The following is a 17,300-nucleotide window of genomic DNA, read 5'->3' as shown; positions in this document are numbered from 1 at the left end:
CATGATTTTGAACGAAAAAACATAGTGAACCTGACTAATATTCTCCTTATGACTTGGCACAGCTTCTGTTGCTCATTGACGTTAAATGACATGTAACATATACTGATGTATATATTCGGCATAAACTGATATATACATTTGGCATATACTGATGTATACATTTAGCATATACTGATTTATAGATTTAGCATATACTGATGTATACATTTGGCATAAACTGATATATACATTTGGCATAAACTGATATATAGATTTAGCATATACTGATATATAGATTTAGCATATACTGATGTATACATTTGGCATATATTGATATATACATTTGGCATAAACTGATATATACATTTGGCATAAACTGATATATACATTTAGCATATACTGATATATAGATTTAGCATATACTGATGTATACATTTGGCATATATTGATATATACATTTGGCATATACTGATGTATACATTTAGCATATACTGATGTATACATTTAGCATATACTGATGTATACATTTAGCATATACTGATGTATACATTGAGCATATAATGATGTATACATTTAGCATATACTGATGTATACATTTAGCATATACTGATATATAGATTTAGCATATACTGATATATAGATTTAGCATATACTGATGTATACATTTGGCATATACTGACATATACATTTGGCATATACTGATGTGTACATTTGGCATATACTGATGTATACATTTAGCATATAATGATGTATACATTTAGCATATAATGATGTATACATTTGGCATAAACTGATATATACATTTGGCATGTACTGATATATAGATTTGGCATATGCTGATGTGTACATTTGGCATATACTGATGTATACATTTAGCATATAATGATGTATACATTTGGCATATACTGATATATGCATTTAGCATATACTGATGTATACATTTAGCATATACTGATATATAGATTTAGCATATACTGATTATATAGATTTAGCATATACTGATGTACACATTTGGCATATACTGATGTATACATTTGGCATATACTGATATGTAGATTTAGCATATACTGATATATAGATTTAGCATATACTGATGTATACATTTGGCATATACTGACATATACATTTGGCATATACTGATATATAGATTTAGCATATACTGATGTATACATTTGGCATAAACTGATATATGCATTTGGCATACACTGATATATAGATTTAGCATATACTGATATATAGATTTAGCATATACTGATGTATACATTTGGCATATACTGACATATACATTTGGCATACACTGATATATAGATTTAGCATATACTGATGTACACATTTGGCATATACTGACATATACATTTGGCATATACTGATATATAGATTTGGCATATGCTGATGTGTACACTTGGCATGTACTGATGTATACAACAACAACAACAGGCATTTTAAGGCCATTTTCCCTGCAAGAGCGGCGGTTAGCCTTGCGGTCCCCATGACAATGTTCTCCATTTTGCCCTATCTTCTGCATCTCTCCTTGTTAACCCCCTTGCCCGCATTTCTTCTTCCACCATCTTTAGCCAAGTCTTTCTCGGTCTTCCCCGTCCTCTACTTCCTTCTACATTCATTTCCATCATTCTTCTCAACCAGTCACTTTCATCCTTCCTCAACACATGACCAAACCATCTCAACCTGTTCCTCTTCACAGCATCCATCACAGGCTCTATTCCCATCATCTTTCGCAATTCATCATTTGTCTTCCTCTCTCTCAATGATACTCCACACATCCAACGATCCATTCGCATTTCCACCCTTTCCAGCCTTCGTTGCTGCTCTACGTTCATTACCCATGTATCGCTCCCATAAATCATAACACTTCTCACACATGCAGCATACACCTTTCCCTTCAGCTTCAACGACACTCCCCTCCTCGTCAGCACGCCACTCAGTTCCCGAAACTTCTTCCATGCACATCTCACTCGAGCAACTATTGCCGAGTCTGATCCACCTTCTCCATTCAGCATGTCTCCTAGGAAACAAAATGTTTTCACACCTTCCAGCTTCACGCCGTCTCCAAGATCCAACTCAACATTTCCTCCATGTGCAGCTCCCTCTGTGCACACCTTACACTTGAATGTAGCTGCCACACTGGTTAATGACCCTCTCAAACCACAACATTTTTGATGAACCCACTCGGTGCACATTGTACGTTGAATGGAATTCACTCCGACACCCTTCCTGCACACAGCACACGGCCACTTCCCAGTCTTTCCACCTCACCACAGGCTTTACCACTTGCCATCACCTTCGTTTTTCCGATATTCACCTTCAGACCTTTTGTCTCCATACATTCCTTCCACTTGTTCATCTTCTCCTTCAGTCCATCCATACTTTCTGAAATCAACACCAGATCATCTGCATACAACAACTCCCACGATATACCCTCCTTTCCTTTCCGAGCCAGCACCTCCATCACAGCCAAAAATAGTAGTGGACTTAGTACCGACCCCTGATGCACTCCCGCCTTCACCTCAAACTCACCACTGTTCCCGTCCTTCGTCCTTACAGCTGTGCGCGCCCTTTTGTACATTTCCATCACTACTCTGATCAACCATTCTTCCACTCCTAACTTCCTCAATGCCCATGTACTGATGCATATACTGATGTATACATTTATTATATAATGATATTTACATTTAGCATATACTGATAGATGCATTTGGCATATACTGATGTATACATTTGGCATATACTGATATCTTAATTTGGCGTATGCTGATGTATACATTTAGCGTATACTGATGCATACATTTGGCATATACTGATGTATACTGTTATGAATTTGGTAGAGCAATATGTAGAGCAGAGTTTATCTGAGTAGGTAACATACTTCGAGATGTCGCGATTGGGAATCTACCTGTAATAAGTCATGTTTAGGCGTTTTGTCAGTTAAGGTGTATAATTGTGAATCTACCAGGAGATTCGAATGATAGTTAGTGTAGGGGTTAATCAGTAGCGCCCTTGTATGTTTCACCTAGTAGTCAAACCTTTGTCCATTATGGCACTGCAGACCACATAAACATTAGTTAGGACCTTTAGTACAACACTAAATGACGCCCTCCCCCCTGACATGACTTAGGAAGAAATCAGGCTAGAACACCGCCACAATTGGCCGCCGCCATTTACACCTCCGAGAGGCCTACCCACCTCGCATAGCACGTGCTGTGACCAAGGAGCAGGAGAGTGGGAGTGACGCAGTGGGCGTGACCTGAGCGAGCCGGCGAGTCGGTGGAGGCTCTGATCGGCAGAGTAGTGCGCCAATATGACGTCATCGGCCAGAGATATTAACGGGGGCCGGGCGCCATTTTCGGGCAGTTCACCAGAGTGGAGAGTTCAGCACGTTGAGTGAGGTCTGAGTCGAGAGTTCGTGTGCGCATTTTGAGCAGGAGTTGAGTAAGCAGTTCAGTTGAGCGCAGAGCCCAAACGGAGTTGGCAGTTCGCAGTTCGAGAGTTGAGCCCGAGCAGTTGCCGAATGCCATTGCGCAGTTCAGTAGTTGATCCCAAGCAGTTGGATTTCCAGTCGAGTCATTCAGAGATCCCGACCCGAATTGGGCTGAGTTGTAGCCCGAGTGGAGCGGTGCTGGTGCTTTTGGAGCTTGGTGCACGGACCTCGTTGGCGGCGAGAGGATCAGAGCTTGGAAAAGGGTATCGGGTCAATGCCACACGTACCTTTGGTACCCACGCTGCCACAACCCACGCTGCCACAAAAACGGGGATGCTAATCAAGTACGCCGAGTGGTTTGCGGATCACGTTACTTTTACGTAATCTGCAAAACGTTACTCGTGCCGTTACTTTTATTGAACCCGATTCGAGCGGTTTTATTCGTGTGATGCTAAGCCAATAGCGAAAGGACGGGAACAATCAAACAAGAGGAAGAACACGGGTTTATTTATAATATACAGGACGAAGAGACACAGAGCAGGCACTTAAGCAGTCTTAACTTAATCCCAGACAAAGGGCCCACTCACTCATGCAGGGAAAAGGAAGGAAGGAAGTTCGCGCGCCAAACGCGCCTTGCCGTCGGTCGCTTCCGGACAGCTCGCCCGGCGTGGCCCTCTGGTGGTCACGGCACGTATTCAGGGAGCCCTGGTAGGAGGGACGTCGGCGTAGGTGGCTCCGGGATGGATCATCTCCACAAGCGCGATTAATACAGCCGCAGAGCGCAGGGCACAGGGCACGGGGAATTCGTGTACCGCGAGGCTATAACGAGCAATTCAATTCAAGCACTCCGACTCTTTCAGGGGCTGGGCGACTGACGCGTTCTGTCGATTCTGACTCCAACTCGCTTTGACTCTCCCCGATTCTGACTGAGGCGGGGGGCCAGGGGCAGGGTTTATGGCCCCGCCCCGGCCTTACCCGAATGTTCCATGCCCCTCCTCCCGTTGCCGTGGTGAGCCACTCCCCTCTAGCTCTGATTGGCGGCTCGCTGCTTACCGGCCACTCCCCCTGCAGCTCCTCCCTTCGGCCTTGCCAGACTTGTTCCAGGCCGAGCACATGGCATTCCAGCCCAATTGAGGCCTACTCACTGGCCTGCTCAACGCAAAACTAACACAGGAAAGGACTACGCTTACATTTACGAAGAGATAACTGAACTACAGCGAGGCTACATGTTGTGGTGCGTCTACCTACGAGGGGGGTTATCCTTTGTTCACAGAACCGCAACAATATATATATATAATTATATATGTATATATATATATGTATATGTATATATATATATATAGTTACGGATCTCGGGGGTCGGTGCTCCCCTTATCAAGGGGGGGGGGGGGGGGGGGGGGTTGTTCCCCTTGTCTTTTTAGCTGGCCGTCCCAAGTCCTTAGAAGTTATAACGCTCCTTCCGGTCGGTATTAGCTAGGGTCATTGGTCAAAGTAGTCCCAAATACCTACTTACTAACCCGACCGTAAAGCAGGGAAATAACTCCCGCTCGAACCACGGATATGATGGAAAAATGCCGAGCGGATAGCAATCCATGATCCGAGCCGTTAACAATGACTGAACCCGATTCTGAGCGGTTCCTAATCGTGCCACAGGTACTCAATTGAGAAAAGACAAAAGCGAAGGGATTAAGACGAAACCAGAAAGAACAGGTGAATTTATTACAACAAAAAGAGGAAAGGAAAGAATGTATAAGAAAGGAAGAAGAAGAAGCAGGACACAGGGCAGTCTTAAAAACAGTCTTAACTTAGGACCCCAGACAAACAGACACACTCACACGGGGATTGTAGCTGGTAGGGTGGAAGGTCCAGTTAGATGGTCCAGGCGATGGGGTCCAGGCTCCGGTCCACTCCAGGCCAGTGCGCGAAACCTGGCAGGCAGCTCCGCGTATCGTTCAACGCGAGCGGAGCTTACATTTAGCGGGGAGGGGGGGGGGTGGGGGAGCTGGTGTCCTTACGTAATAAATGGATGGTCGCGCTAAATGCACCCTCTCCCAAGTTCTTTGATCAGCGCGCGCTCCCGACAAGTCCTTTCAATGTGAGCGCTGCCGTATATGTCCTTTCGATGCGAGCGCCGCCGTATGAGTCCTTCGCAAATGTGCGCGCCTTCAACACCACGTAAGTCCTCCGAAAGAAGTCAGTGAAAGGGCTTTGCGTTCGCGCTTATATCATGCGAGCCAAGATCACTCCGCGCTTCATAAAGCCATGCCCGCCGGTGATATTCCCTCAGCCCTGGTTGGCTGGTGGGGGCTTACCGGCCACGCCTTTGACGGCTGGTTGACAGGCCACACCTTGTTCTTGGCGTTCCGCCCCCCTTTTTCCTCGGGCCTGACCGCATGGTTAATGGTGGCTTGAACGAACGCTAAGGCGGCTGCTGCTGGCAGAGGCACGTAATGGCATCGCTGGGAGAGAGAGGTTGGCAAAATAGCCGGAATTGGATTGGGGACCTACTCTTATTTAATTGATGCAACACAGATTCAACTATTGAAAACACGGCCTTATCTAAAACATGTAATAATGAAATAACTAAAGTCCTATGGTGGCCTACATGTTGCTTGTGGACTAACTAGGGGTGCAACCTTTAACCTTTTAATAATGGGATATTTACAAGTAATTATTTACACAAGTGTGGGTTCTAAAACCGCAACACTGCACCCTCCCTTTTTCCAGGCTCGGCCCGAGCCAAAACAAAAGGAACTATCTTTTAAATTAATGTGACACTTAGGTGTGGTTACCCTCTACTTTTAACCTCACCCTGAGTGCGACAGTTTTAACACTAAATATGTCCCACCTGCTGCGTTGCATCCTACCTAACTGACACGCCCACAATTAACCGAATTACGGAATTGTCTTCAAACTAAACATAAAGGCGGTGGGGAGCATTATTTACAAAACACTAATTATTTACAAACTGCAACCCAGGACCTGTCTTTTGTGGGAAAAGAAGAGATGTTTGAAAAGAGGAAAAATGCCATTGCCATGCACTGCACCGATACACCATACCATATGTACCCATATGCACCGATAATAAAGAAATGCACAAAAAGCATCAAAAATGAAAAATGCACCAAAATCACCAGCACCAAAACATTTCAAAATTAATAAATGATGTCTGATGTCTTCTCTGCTGGGCCGATGTATCTTGCTTGATCTTCATCTTCTTACTTTATGTTTTGTTTTGTTTTTTTAAATAAAAAGGCACACACCGCGTCCGCTTTTTATTATTGATATGGCCAGCAGGGCCAACTCATGTGGTCCACTGCTGGGCATAGGTGCCACTTAAAACGGTGGTCCGCAAGCCAGATACCGCTGGCAACAATGGTCGGTCCCAGCAGAGGTGCCAGGCAACAGAACGTGTGGTCCATAGGTGGTGCCAGGCCACAGAACGTGTGGTCCATATGTGGTGCCAGGCCACAGAATGTGTGGTCCATATGGTGCGTCAGTGCAGGCAGGAGGCAGCAAGGGTGCGGGTGCACAACTCACGGCACCTGCACACTCCCCTCGGGCACAAAATAACATGGTCCATGAGTGGGGAAGGAAGACAAAGCAGATTAGCGGGGGAAGGGCGCAAGGGTACACATCAAAAACAAGCAATGCAAGATGAGGGGTGCGGGAGAGCGAGCCGAGAAAGCTCGTCCCTAACCGTACGTCACCCCCCATGTCACCTACTCTACCCTTGCCCCAACCCTGTATTTACACAATTTACAAATTCGTCGCTGACGTCTTGTCCCCCATATCTCCCCTAAACCAAATTTGTTCCCAATCCCTCCCAAGAAGGAAGAGATGGAATAAACACACAATGTCTCACCCATGTCAAGATGCGTCTTTCATTCCAAATGCTTGCAAAAACACGGTGTGGAGTTTTGTCACCTTAGTGAGTGGATGCGGATGGTGCGAAGAGATTTTCTCCTATCTATCTTCTAAATGACATTTACTCTTTTTACTCTACCTGGGGTCTTACCCTGCCAATCCATTGGCCATCATTACACTATGCGGTTCTAAAAACCAATTCCCATTGAACATACTGTGGCGCTCACCAATTTGGGATCTCACTCCCCTGATTTTTCACTCTGTGCCCTCGCACAATTTCGGGGCTGAGTCGTGTGGCTCACCAGCAGGTCCGCTCACCGGCACACCTCCGCCACTGTAGTTGCCACCCGAGCTTACCTAGCTCCTCAGTATCCTAACCTGGGGAAGGCCCTCTGGCTCCCTTACCCCACTAATGCCCCCTCTGGCATCGGGCTACCCGGTCCTCTCCTTGGGATCCATGGGCCCCACTGAACTCTACTACCTGGCTCCCAGAGCCTACCTGCGGCCTCGCCTGGCCGACAGACTACCAGTGGCGGAGTGCCCATTTAACCATTCACACCACAGGCCACACGCCCAGCCATTTCACTCTACTCATGCACCCAACAAAACACTACTCTGCTACTCTCAGCACCACAGATGTCAATACAACAACAACAACATGCATTTTAAAGGCCATTTTCCCTGCTAGAGCGGGGGTTAGCTTTGCGGTCCCCATGACAATCTTCTCCATTTTGCCCTATTGTCTGCATCTCTCCTTGTTAACCCCCTTGCCCGCATTTCTTCTTCCACCATCTTTAGCCAAGTCTTTCTCGGTCTTCCCCGTCTTCTACTTCCTTCTACATTCATTTCCATCACTCTTCTCAACCAGTCACTTTCATCCTTCCTCAACACATGACCAAACCATCTCAACCTGTTCCTCTTCACAGCATCAATCACAGGCTCTATTCCCATCATCTTTCGCAATTCATCATTTGTCTTCCTCTCTCTCAACGATACTCCGCACATCCGTCGAACCATTCGCATTTCCACCCTTTCCAACCTTCGTTGCTGCTCTACGTTCATTACCCATGTCTCGCTCCCATAAATCATAACACTTCTCACACATGCAGCATACACCTTTCCCTTCAGCTTCAACGACACTCCCCTCATCATCAGCACGCCACTCAATTCCCGAAACTTCTTCCATGCACATCTCACTCGAGCAACCGTTGCCGAGTCTAATCCACCTTCTCCATTCAGCATGTCTCCGAGGTAGCAAAATGTTTTCACACCTTCCAGCTTCACGCCGTCTCCAAGATCCAACTCAACTGTTCCTCCATCTGCAGCTCCCTCTGTGCACACCTTACATTTGAATGTAGCTGCCACACTGGTTAATGACCCTCTCAGACCACTACATTTTTGATGAACCCACTCAGCGCACATTGTACACTGAATGGAGTGCACTCCGACACCCTTCCTACACACAGCACAGGGCCACTTCCCAGTTCTTTCCACTTTACCACTTGCCATCACCTTCGTCTTTCCGATATTCACCTTCAGACCTTTTGTCTCCATACATTCCTTCCACGTGTTCAGCTTTTCCTTCAGTCCATCCATACTTTCCACAATCAACACCAGATCATCTGCATACAACAACTCCCACGGTAAACCCTCCTTTACATTCTGAGCCAGCACCTCCATCACAGCTACAAATAGTAGTGGACTTAGTACCGACCCCTGATGCACTCCCACCTTCACCTCAAACTCACCACTGTTCCCGTCCTTCGTCCTTACAGCTGTGCGTGCTCTTTTGTACATTGCCATCACTACTCTGATCAACCATTCCTCCACTCCTAACTTCCTCAATACCCATGTCAATACTTTGCGTGGAACCCGATCGAATGCTTTCTCCAGATCAACAAACCCAAGAAACAACTTCTTCCTCTTCTCCATGTACTTCTCCTGCAACTGCCTCACAATGAAAAGCGTGTCTGTCGTTCCTCTTCCTGGCATGAATCCAAACTGCATTTAGTCGATCTTCACTTTCTTCCTTATCCTCCTCTCCAACACCCTTTCCAATACCTTCATTCCATGCTCCAATAACTTTATCGCTCGGTACGAGCCACACTCCAGAGGGTCACCTTTCCCCTTGTATAGAGGGATGAGGGTACTCAGTTCCCAATGCACTGGAATGTGGCCTTCTTTCACCACCAGATTACAGATCTCTGTCATGCTCTTCACACCCCAACTTCCTGCTGCCTTCAACATATCTCCCACAACTCCCGTCGGCCCTCCCGCTTTTCTACCCTTCATTGCTTTTATCGCTTCCTCAACTTCCTTCTCAGTTAGCTTCTCTGCCGGTCCTAAAACTGTGTTACTCTCTATGTTGCCATCCCATTCATTCTCTGTATTCAACAGCATTTCCATATATCTTTTCCATCTTCCTTTAATTCCATCTGGGTCGACAACGATTTGTCCCACTTCATCCTTCAAGCAACTCACCCCCATCACATCACACCTCTCTTTCGCTATCTGCTTTGCAATCCTGAATACTGCTTTCTGACCCTCTTCCGAATCCAAGCGTTCTCTGAACATTTTCCTACACGCCTCCTGCACCTTTGCTACCTCTTTCTTTGCAGCCTTCCTGGCTGCCTCATAACTTTCATGCTCTGCTGTTTCTGCTCCCGTACCCTTCGCCTTCTGCCACTCCTTGAACTTCTTCCTCTTCTCGTCAATCCTCTTTCCAACTTCATCATCCCACCACCATGTTTCCGAGTGCCTCGGTGGTCCTTTTGTCCATCCACATACCTCACCAACGGCTCCCAACAGACTAGCTTTCATTGACATCCAACCACTTTCAAGCTCAACCACATCATCCTTGACCCTACTCAGCCTCTCTTTTAATGCCTCCCTTAGTCACCTCTTTCAACCTCCACACCTTCATTCTCGGTTGGTACTTCACCCGCCGAGCTCTCCTCGCATCTTTCACCCTTACGTCGCAACAATATATATGATCATGGTGTTGCTTCGCAGTTAGGGTGCCGGCTTGGGATCCTAGGATCCTGGGTTCGAATCCCGGTCGATCGCTGAATTAACGCCAGGGGTGTTGACTCTCAACCTGTCATCCTTCCGAGGTCGGCAAATTGAGTACCAGCTTGCTGGGATGAATGATCACGGTGTGTACCCCGATTTTGAATCGGTACACCATATCCCTGCGCATCGTAAGAGTGTGACCAAGGGTTGGCATCAGGAAGGGTATCCGGCCATAAAAACATTGCCTCAAACAATGAACCATGATCGTCATGGGGGGGGATGTCAATATCCAACCAAATTTTCCTACTCCATCTGCCTACTTTTAAACTACCCTCCCCGGGTATTCGTGAAGGGGTCCATCCTTCCCCCATTCACTCCTTCAAAATCGCCTTTCTCACCCACCATGTTTAATTCTAAAGGGTTCTAAAGTGTAATTCTAGAGGATTCAAATGATTTCTAAAGGGAAATTCGCAAGTTGTCAGCATATTGAAATCCTATAACTTGCATGGATTGCACACATTCTGCCAACTGCACCGCTTCCTTCGGACACGGGTGCAATCTTCTTTATTATTATTATTATTATTATTATTATTATTATTATTATTATTATTATTATTTTACTTTGCTCGTCAGGCAACAAACAAAATTTAAAATCATTCCAAACAGGAAACTTGCTGTTTTTAAGGACGTCCTAAAGGACACAAACAACAGGCACGACTAACTAATTTAATGTGTTGTTGTTGTTGTATAGCCCTGGGCAGTTCTCTCAAACAAGCTTGCGGCACGGAGACAGCCGATAAATCTCGCAGGAGCTACCAAGATATCCCCCACATCCAGAATGGTGTACCCCTGCCTTCACGAAGTCAGGGCATGACAGCATTAGAAAGAGAAACAGAGACAAACAAGATGGAAAGGGCTGGCCCATGGGGACTGATAGGCACTCTGACCATGACCGCGCTGCCCTGATGAATCCGGGCTGCAGGGAAGATTATTATATTACCCCGACTTGCGTTGGGGGGTGCAACCACCATGAAGAGACATCCCCGATAGTTGTTATCTACAGTCGTGGCCAAAAATATTGGCACCCATGCACCTTTTTCAAATAATGGACCATTTCTTCCAGAAAATTGTTGAAATTAAAAAATCTTTTTGTATCCACAAATGTATTTCTTTGGTTTTCAGTGGAACAAAACATAAAATGCTGAAAACTTACTAAATCTTAGCTTATTCCACACAGAAATCCTAAAATGGCCCAGACAATATTATTGGCACCTTTTAGAAGTTGTTGGAAATAATTAGATTTCAAGCAGGTGATTGTCCTTTACTTTTGGAAATGAACTCACCTGTGGTGAGTGGCAGGTGCCTGCAATATAAAAATCACTCATTCAACCTGTTTGAATCGAGAAAAGGAGTTATTCTGCTGTTTTGTGTCACTGTGTGTAATGCAATGGGCATGGAGAAAAGAAAGAAAACCACAGAATTGTCTGAGGAGGTCAGACACAACATTGTAGCTAAGCATGGACAATCTCAAGGGTACAAGTCCATCTCCAGAGACCTAGATGTTCCTGTGTCCACCGTATGCAATGTTATCAGGACGTTTAAGGCCCATGGCACTGGAGCCAACCTCCCTGGACGTGGCCACAAGAGAAAACTTGATCGAAGATTGCAGCGAAGGATTGTTTGAATGGTGGAGAAAGAACCTCGATCAACTGCCAAACAGATTCAAGCTAACCTTCAGACACAAGGTACGACAGTTTCAACTCGCACCGTCCGTGGCCAACTCAATGTGAGGGGATTCTATCGTAGGAGACCCAGGAGGACCCCACTTCTGAGAGAGTGACTTAAGAAAGCCTGACTGCAGTTTTCCAAAACACACCTGAACAAGCCAAAATCCTTCTGGGAGAATGTCGTGTGGACAGATAAGACCAAATTAGAGCTTTGTCATAAAGCACATCATCACTATGTTTACAGAAAACAAAATGAAGCTTTCAAAGAAAAGAACACCATCCCTACAGTCAAACATGGAGGAGGTTCAGTGATGTTTTGGGGTTGCTGTGCTGCCTCTGGCACTGGGTACCTTGAATGTGTGTATGGCATCATGAAATCAGGAGATCACAAAGGCATTTTGGAGCGCAATGTTCAACCTTGTGTCGGAAATCTGGGTCTCCGTCGAAGGTCATTGGTCTTGCAGCAGGACAATGACCCCAAACAGACTTCAAAAAGCACCCATGAATGGTTCAAGACAAAACTCTGAACTGTTCTGAAGTGGCCTGCAACGAGTCCAGATCTAAATCTCATTGAACACTTGTGGGGAGATCTGAAAACAGCAGTTGGGAGAGGGCACCCTTCAAATCTGGGAGAACCGGAGCAGTTTGTTCAAGAAGAGTGGGCCAAACTGCCAGTAGCGAGGTGTAGGAAGCTCATTCATGGCTAGAGGAAGCTCTTTACTCGTTATTTTGTCCAAAGTCTGTGCTACCAAATATTAAGTCTAGGATGTCAATAATTTTGCCAATGCCATTTCTTTTTATTTTCTGATTTAAAAGGATATATTAAGTTCTGAATCAAAAACAAAGGTTCTGTAATATTAACAGTGAAATAAAGAATTGTGGAGACCAAATACTTTTGTCAATTTCAACTTATTTTTAGAGAAAATTGTGAGTTGTTTGGAAAAAGTGCAACAGTGCCAATATTTTTGGCCACGACTGTAACTTTTAAAATAAGGTGGTGTAAAAGATGCTGCATCAACTGCGGTTAATTTGTGAATTTTTTTCTTCCACCTATAAAATCTTTATTTTGTTTCAATTGAATCTTTTCAGCACTTTAAAAACTTCCATTTAGCAGTATTTGACCAAACTATTGTGGCATTTTGCATCATGACGAGCAATGAAATTTTCCACTCACAGAACCCAGCCATGTCCTTGTTTCTCAAGACTGCGTGGGGTAATGTGTTCCTTGAACTCCCCATTTCTCTTAAAATTACCTTTTTGTGATTTTACTGTATTTAGACTTTGTTACCTGTTCTTTCTTCATGAGATAATTTGAGATTTTCTGAATCAAGAGCACTGCCTAACTGAATGATGATTGATTGGGTGATGTAATGATGGATGGGTGTGATTCACGTACGATGGGCAGAATGATTTCTGCACCTGCCGATGCTTGTATTTTCTTTATTTTGCTTTGCACACCTCACCAATCGAAAGTCTACATGTGATTCACCCTCCTGCCGTGATGGGCCACAATAATCGATGTACTTTTGGAACTTGCTTGTTTCAGTGGTGTCCTCCATGCCGCGCCTTGTTGCCAGAATTGCGGAAAGCCTCCAAGCAGCTGACCGGGCAGCTTAGATTTGGCACGGTCGATTGCACCATTCACATGGACATCTGTAACTTGGTGAGATGAAGTTGAACAAACGTTTCCGGTTTTTTTTCCTCGTTAATTTTGCTTTAATGTTCCCCTTGTAGGTGTTTTAGAGGGCACCGATTGCTCTGTTCTGATGACCTTGTGCTATGTTCCAGCACAATATTGAAGCATATCCCACCACACTCGTATTCAACCAGAGCAGTGTCCATGTGTACGATGGACAACACAGTGCCCAGTACATCCTTGAATTTGTTCAGGTATTTTATTACCTAAGAAAACCTTTTTCTTTTTTTTTCTTTTTCTTTGCTTGTCTACATGGTTTATGGTTTCTATCCAATCAACCATTTGATTGACATTTGAAAATGTGTGATAATGTGTTTGGTTTTGTTTTCTGACAAGTTCAATAAGCTTGTCTTTCACAGCATATGCTAGTGTTTGCGTAAACGTCACCTTGATTCTGATTCCCTTATCTCAGAGGCTGCATAGTTGCTCGTTGTGGGGCGGCTGACACAACATTTTCACTCAATCGTGCACTTTGATTTAAAAGCATGAAACTAGGCATACATAATGTATAGTTTCACTAAAGCTGAACATTTTCAGATATTGATCCAAATGATCAGCACCTCCTGGTGGCCGTGGCAGGAAGTAATGTATAATTCTGCCTTGGCATGGCAGTTTGTGCCCTGAACGGCCTGAACAAAGAGTTGTTGTTTTGTTGCACAATACGATTGCTATGGAGAGAAATTTACGATAGAAACGATTTTATTACGACAAGAATTGTTCCGCTTGCATTTCAAGACTTGACATTAAGCATGTAACAGTAATATGTATACATGTGTTGACATTTTACCACTGTCAGTCAAGTTTCAATAATCTTGGGTCTACAACACATGACCCATGTGTGCATCGATGACAAATTTGGTTTTTGACATGTGGTCACATTGTGAAATATACAATGTCAGTACTATCTATTAGATTGCAAACTTTTATAACGAGCGCATGTCGTCTCGATCCTGATGACTTTCCTTCACGGTAACAGAGAGCGGTGCACTTCAGATTAGTGTCGCAGCACCTGCACAGCCACCTTTTTACAGTTGCGGTGTATCACCACATTTGTTGAGCTTGGCCAACAGTTGTGCACTATGGTTTCAATGGAGACCTGTTTTTTCTTTCCCAACCCCAATCTGAAGGATGAGGTAACTTTCCAATTCTTTGCACTGCCTGCCCCCCATACATGTCCTTCCGTGTAGACGGTACACAGTACATGCTGTTTGAGAGCTACCTCTGTAGGTTGGATGTTCTCAAGGGCTCGTGATTTTCTAGAGAACAGAAGTCTCATCGCTCCGTTCATCTTGCACGTTACACTGGTTCTATCGCACCAAAGGAGCACAAACAGTTATATTCGTGATTTGTGGCATGCTGTTAGCTGGAACAAGTGTTAGAGCTTCTGCCAGTGTCAGAAAAACATCTGTGACATCTGGAAATGCACGTCACATGTTCCAGACAGACATCTTGCCTTTCTCGGAGAAGAAGGACATCACATCACACCTAGTCAGGGTATGAAAATATATAGTGCTTTTGTTTTTGGTGGGCTAAAGGAGGAGGCAATGTAATTTACTGATTTTTTGGGGGGGGGGGGGGTGGGATAAGGGTAGGGGAGAGTGGGCATGGCTGGTTTTCTTTGGGGGGGGGGGGCACGGCTGGTTTTCATGGGGGGGGGGGGAGGGAGGAAGGGCACAATTGATTTTCATGTTAGGAAACTCTTGAAGATTACCCTCACAGGATTGGCATGCAATGCACAATCTGGAGGACGAAGCACAATCGTATTATAATGTTGCAACCAGGGCCTTCTGTTTCAAGGAAGCCTTCTTTGTTGAGAACGGATGTAGTTTGTTCTTGTGTATGGGTTCCTGAATTGTTTGAGATCGTTCTACAAACCTTTACTTGACAAAGAGGTCATGACCCCAAAAATATATCAAGACGTCCAACTTGTGTAACCTACAACTAAATTAAATGTAAAGATAAAAATCTGGAGACAGAAATTTGTAAATGAATTTGTTGAACTACTATAATTTACTTGAAGTTGATCTGTTCCAATACTTATACTCACCTAAAATGAGGGGACTCGTCGTAAAAAGTGCTATTGTTCCACAATGGTAAAACATATATTTCTAGAAATACTAAGAAAATAATAGCTGACCTTTTGTACTCTTGCCTTGGATTCATATTTTTTCCTCAAATCCAAATTTGTTGAGTATGTAGCAATAATATGAAATTTCACCTTTTTTTGTCTACCAAGTCGAGGCTTGTGGAAGAGCTAACACATCGAACATAATAAAGGGAGCGGGGGACGAGGGAGAGAGAGAGAGAGGGAAGCACAACAACAGTAGAGAACAGGGACATCGGGAGAGCTGTGGAAGGGAGAGGGCTGGGGTAGAGTGCACAAGTGAGTTTTTTAAATGTGCAATGTAACTCCGCTACCAAGACGAGGCTGAGGTCGATCATACCGGAGGAGGGAGTAACCAGGGAGAGATACTAAGGAATCAGAGACATCTTGAAGGAGGAATGTTTCTGTTAAAGACATAAAAAACATAGAATAAAGGGAGCGAGAGACAAGATGGGGAGAGAGAGGGAAGCACACAAGTACTGGAAAACCGGGACATCGGGAGATCTGTGTGAGGGAGAGGGCTTGGGGGGAGGAGGCATGGGAAGGGGGAGGAGGGTGGGAGAGGTATAAAATACATGGACACTGCAAGGACTTCCAGGAAAGAAGTCGGTATTTCAAAAAAGTGGATCTGGGGTGAATTAACGGGGGTAGATAAGATGAAGGTTTGGATGGGGGAAGATAAGAGGTGGTGGTGAACAGCTGTTTTAAAGACCTGCAGGGAGGAGTGGGATTGAAGAGAGTGAGGTAGTTTGTTCCAGAGAAAAGAGGAAGGAAGGAATGAAGGTGAGCAAAGAGTCTTGATTTTGGCAATTTCACCAGAAGAGGGTTGCTGGCAGTTCTTGTGTGTCCTGTAGGAATATTTGGGGGACAGAGCACAGACAGGGCTGGGGGGGCTAGGCCAGAGAGGAGTCGGTAGAAGACAGAAAGACCACAAACCTGCCTGCAATGAGAGAGTGAAAGGCCCTCAGAATCAGCTTCATCGCAGGAGATTCCAATGATTATGAAAGCTTTGATTTCTTCAGCGTCAAGCCGAGCTAGGTGTGAGGCAGGAGCACCGGCCCAGAGGGGAGAGCAGTACTCCATTGAGCTACAGATGAAAGCCTTGTAAATGGTGAGGATCTCAGGTGTGCCAAGGAAGGACTTCGCACGACGGAGGATGCCCAGTCGGCGACTGGCTTTGGAGGGCAGCTTGGAAATGTGGTTTTCCCAGGAAAGATCATGGCAGATAGTGAGACCCAAAAGCTTCAGTGACAGAACTTCTTGGAGAGGATTTTTGAGAAAGTAGATGGGTGGGTTTTCCTGATGGTGTTTAGGGAGAGACGAAGTGAAAGTGTGAGATTTGTCAGGATTGAAAGACATGTTCCACTTGTTTGACCAGTCTCTGATTTTGTCAAGGTCTGCAGAGAGTGAGGAGACTGCAGACTGCTGATCTGAGGGATGAGGTATGGAGCGGCAGAGAGTGGAGTCATCAGTAAAGAG

At 45.0% G+C, this 17,300-nt stretch overlaps 1 protein-coding gene across 7 annotated transcripts in view; it reads left to right on the top strand.

The window, feature by feature from the left end:
• The window catches only part of DNAJC10 (DnaJ heat shock protein family (Hsp40) member C10), a 280,936-nt gene that overhangs the window by 196,013 nt on the left and 67,623 nt on the right, over positions 1 to 17,300 (top strand). For all 7 annotated transcript variants that reach the window (XM_078782635.1, XM_078782634.1, XM_078782636.1 and 4 more), the window contains exons 15-16: positions 13,568 to 13,684; positions 13,810 to 13,911. In XM_078782635.1, the coding sequence (XP_078638761.1) occupies positions 13,568 to 13,684; positions 13,810 to 13,911 (219 nt within the window). The remainder of the gene's footprint in view (positions 1 to 13,567; positions 13,685 to 13,809; positions 13,912 to 17,300) is intronic.

This window comes from Myxine glutinosa, chromosome 7 (genome assembly GCF_964187855.1).
Source record: "Myxine glutinosa chromosome 7, kmMyxGlut1.1, whole genome shotgun sequence".
Lineage (NCBI taxonomy): Eukaryota > Metazoa > Chordata > Myxini > Myxiniformes > Myxinidae > Myxine > Myxine glutinosa.
The sequence above is the reverse complement of the archived record's forward strand: the minus strand, read 5'-3'. Positions and strand labels throughout refer to the sequence as shown.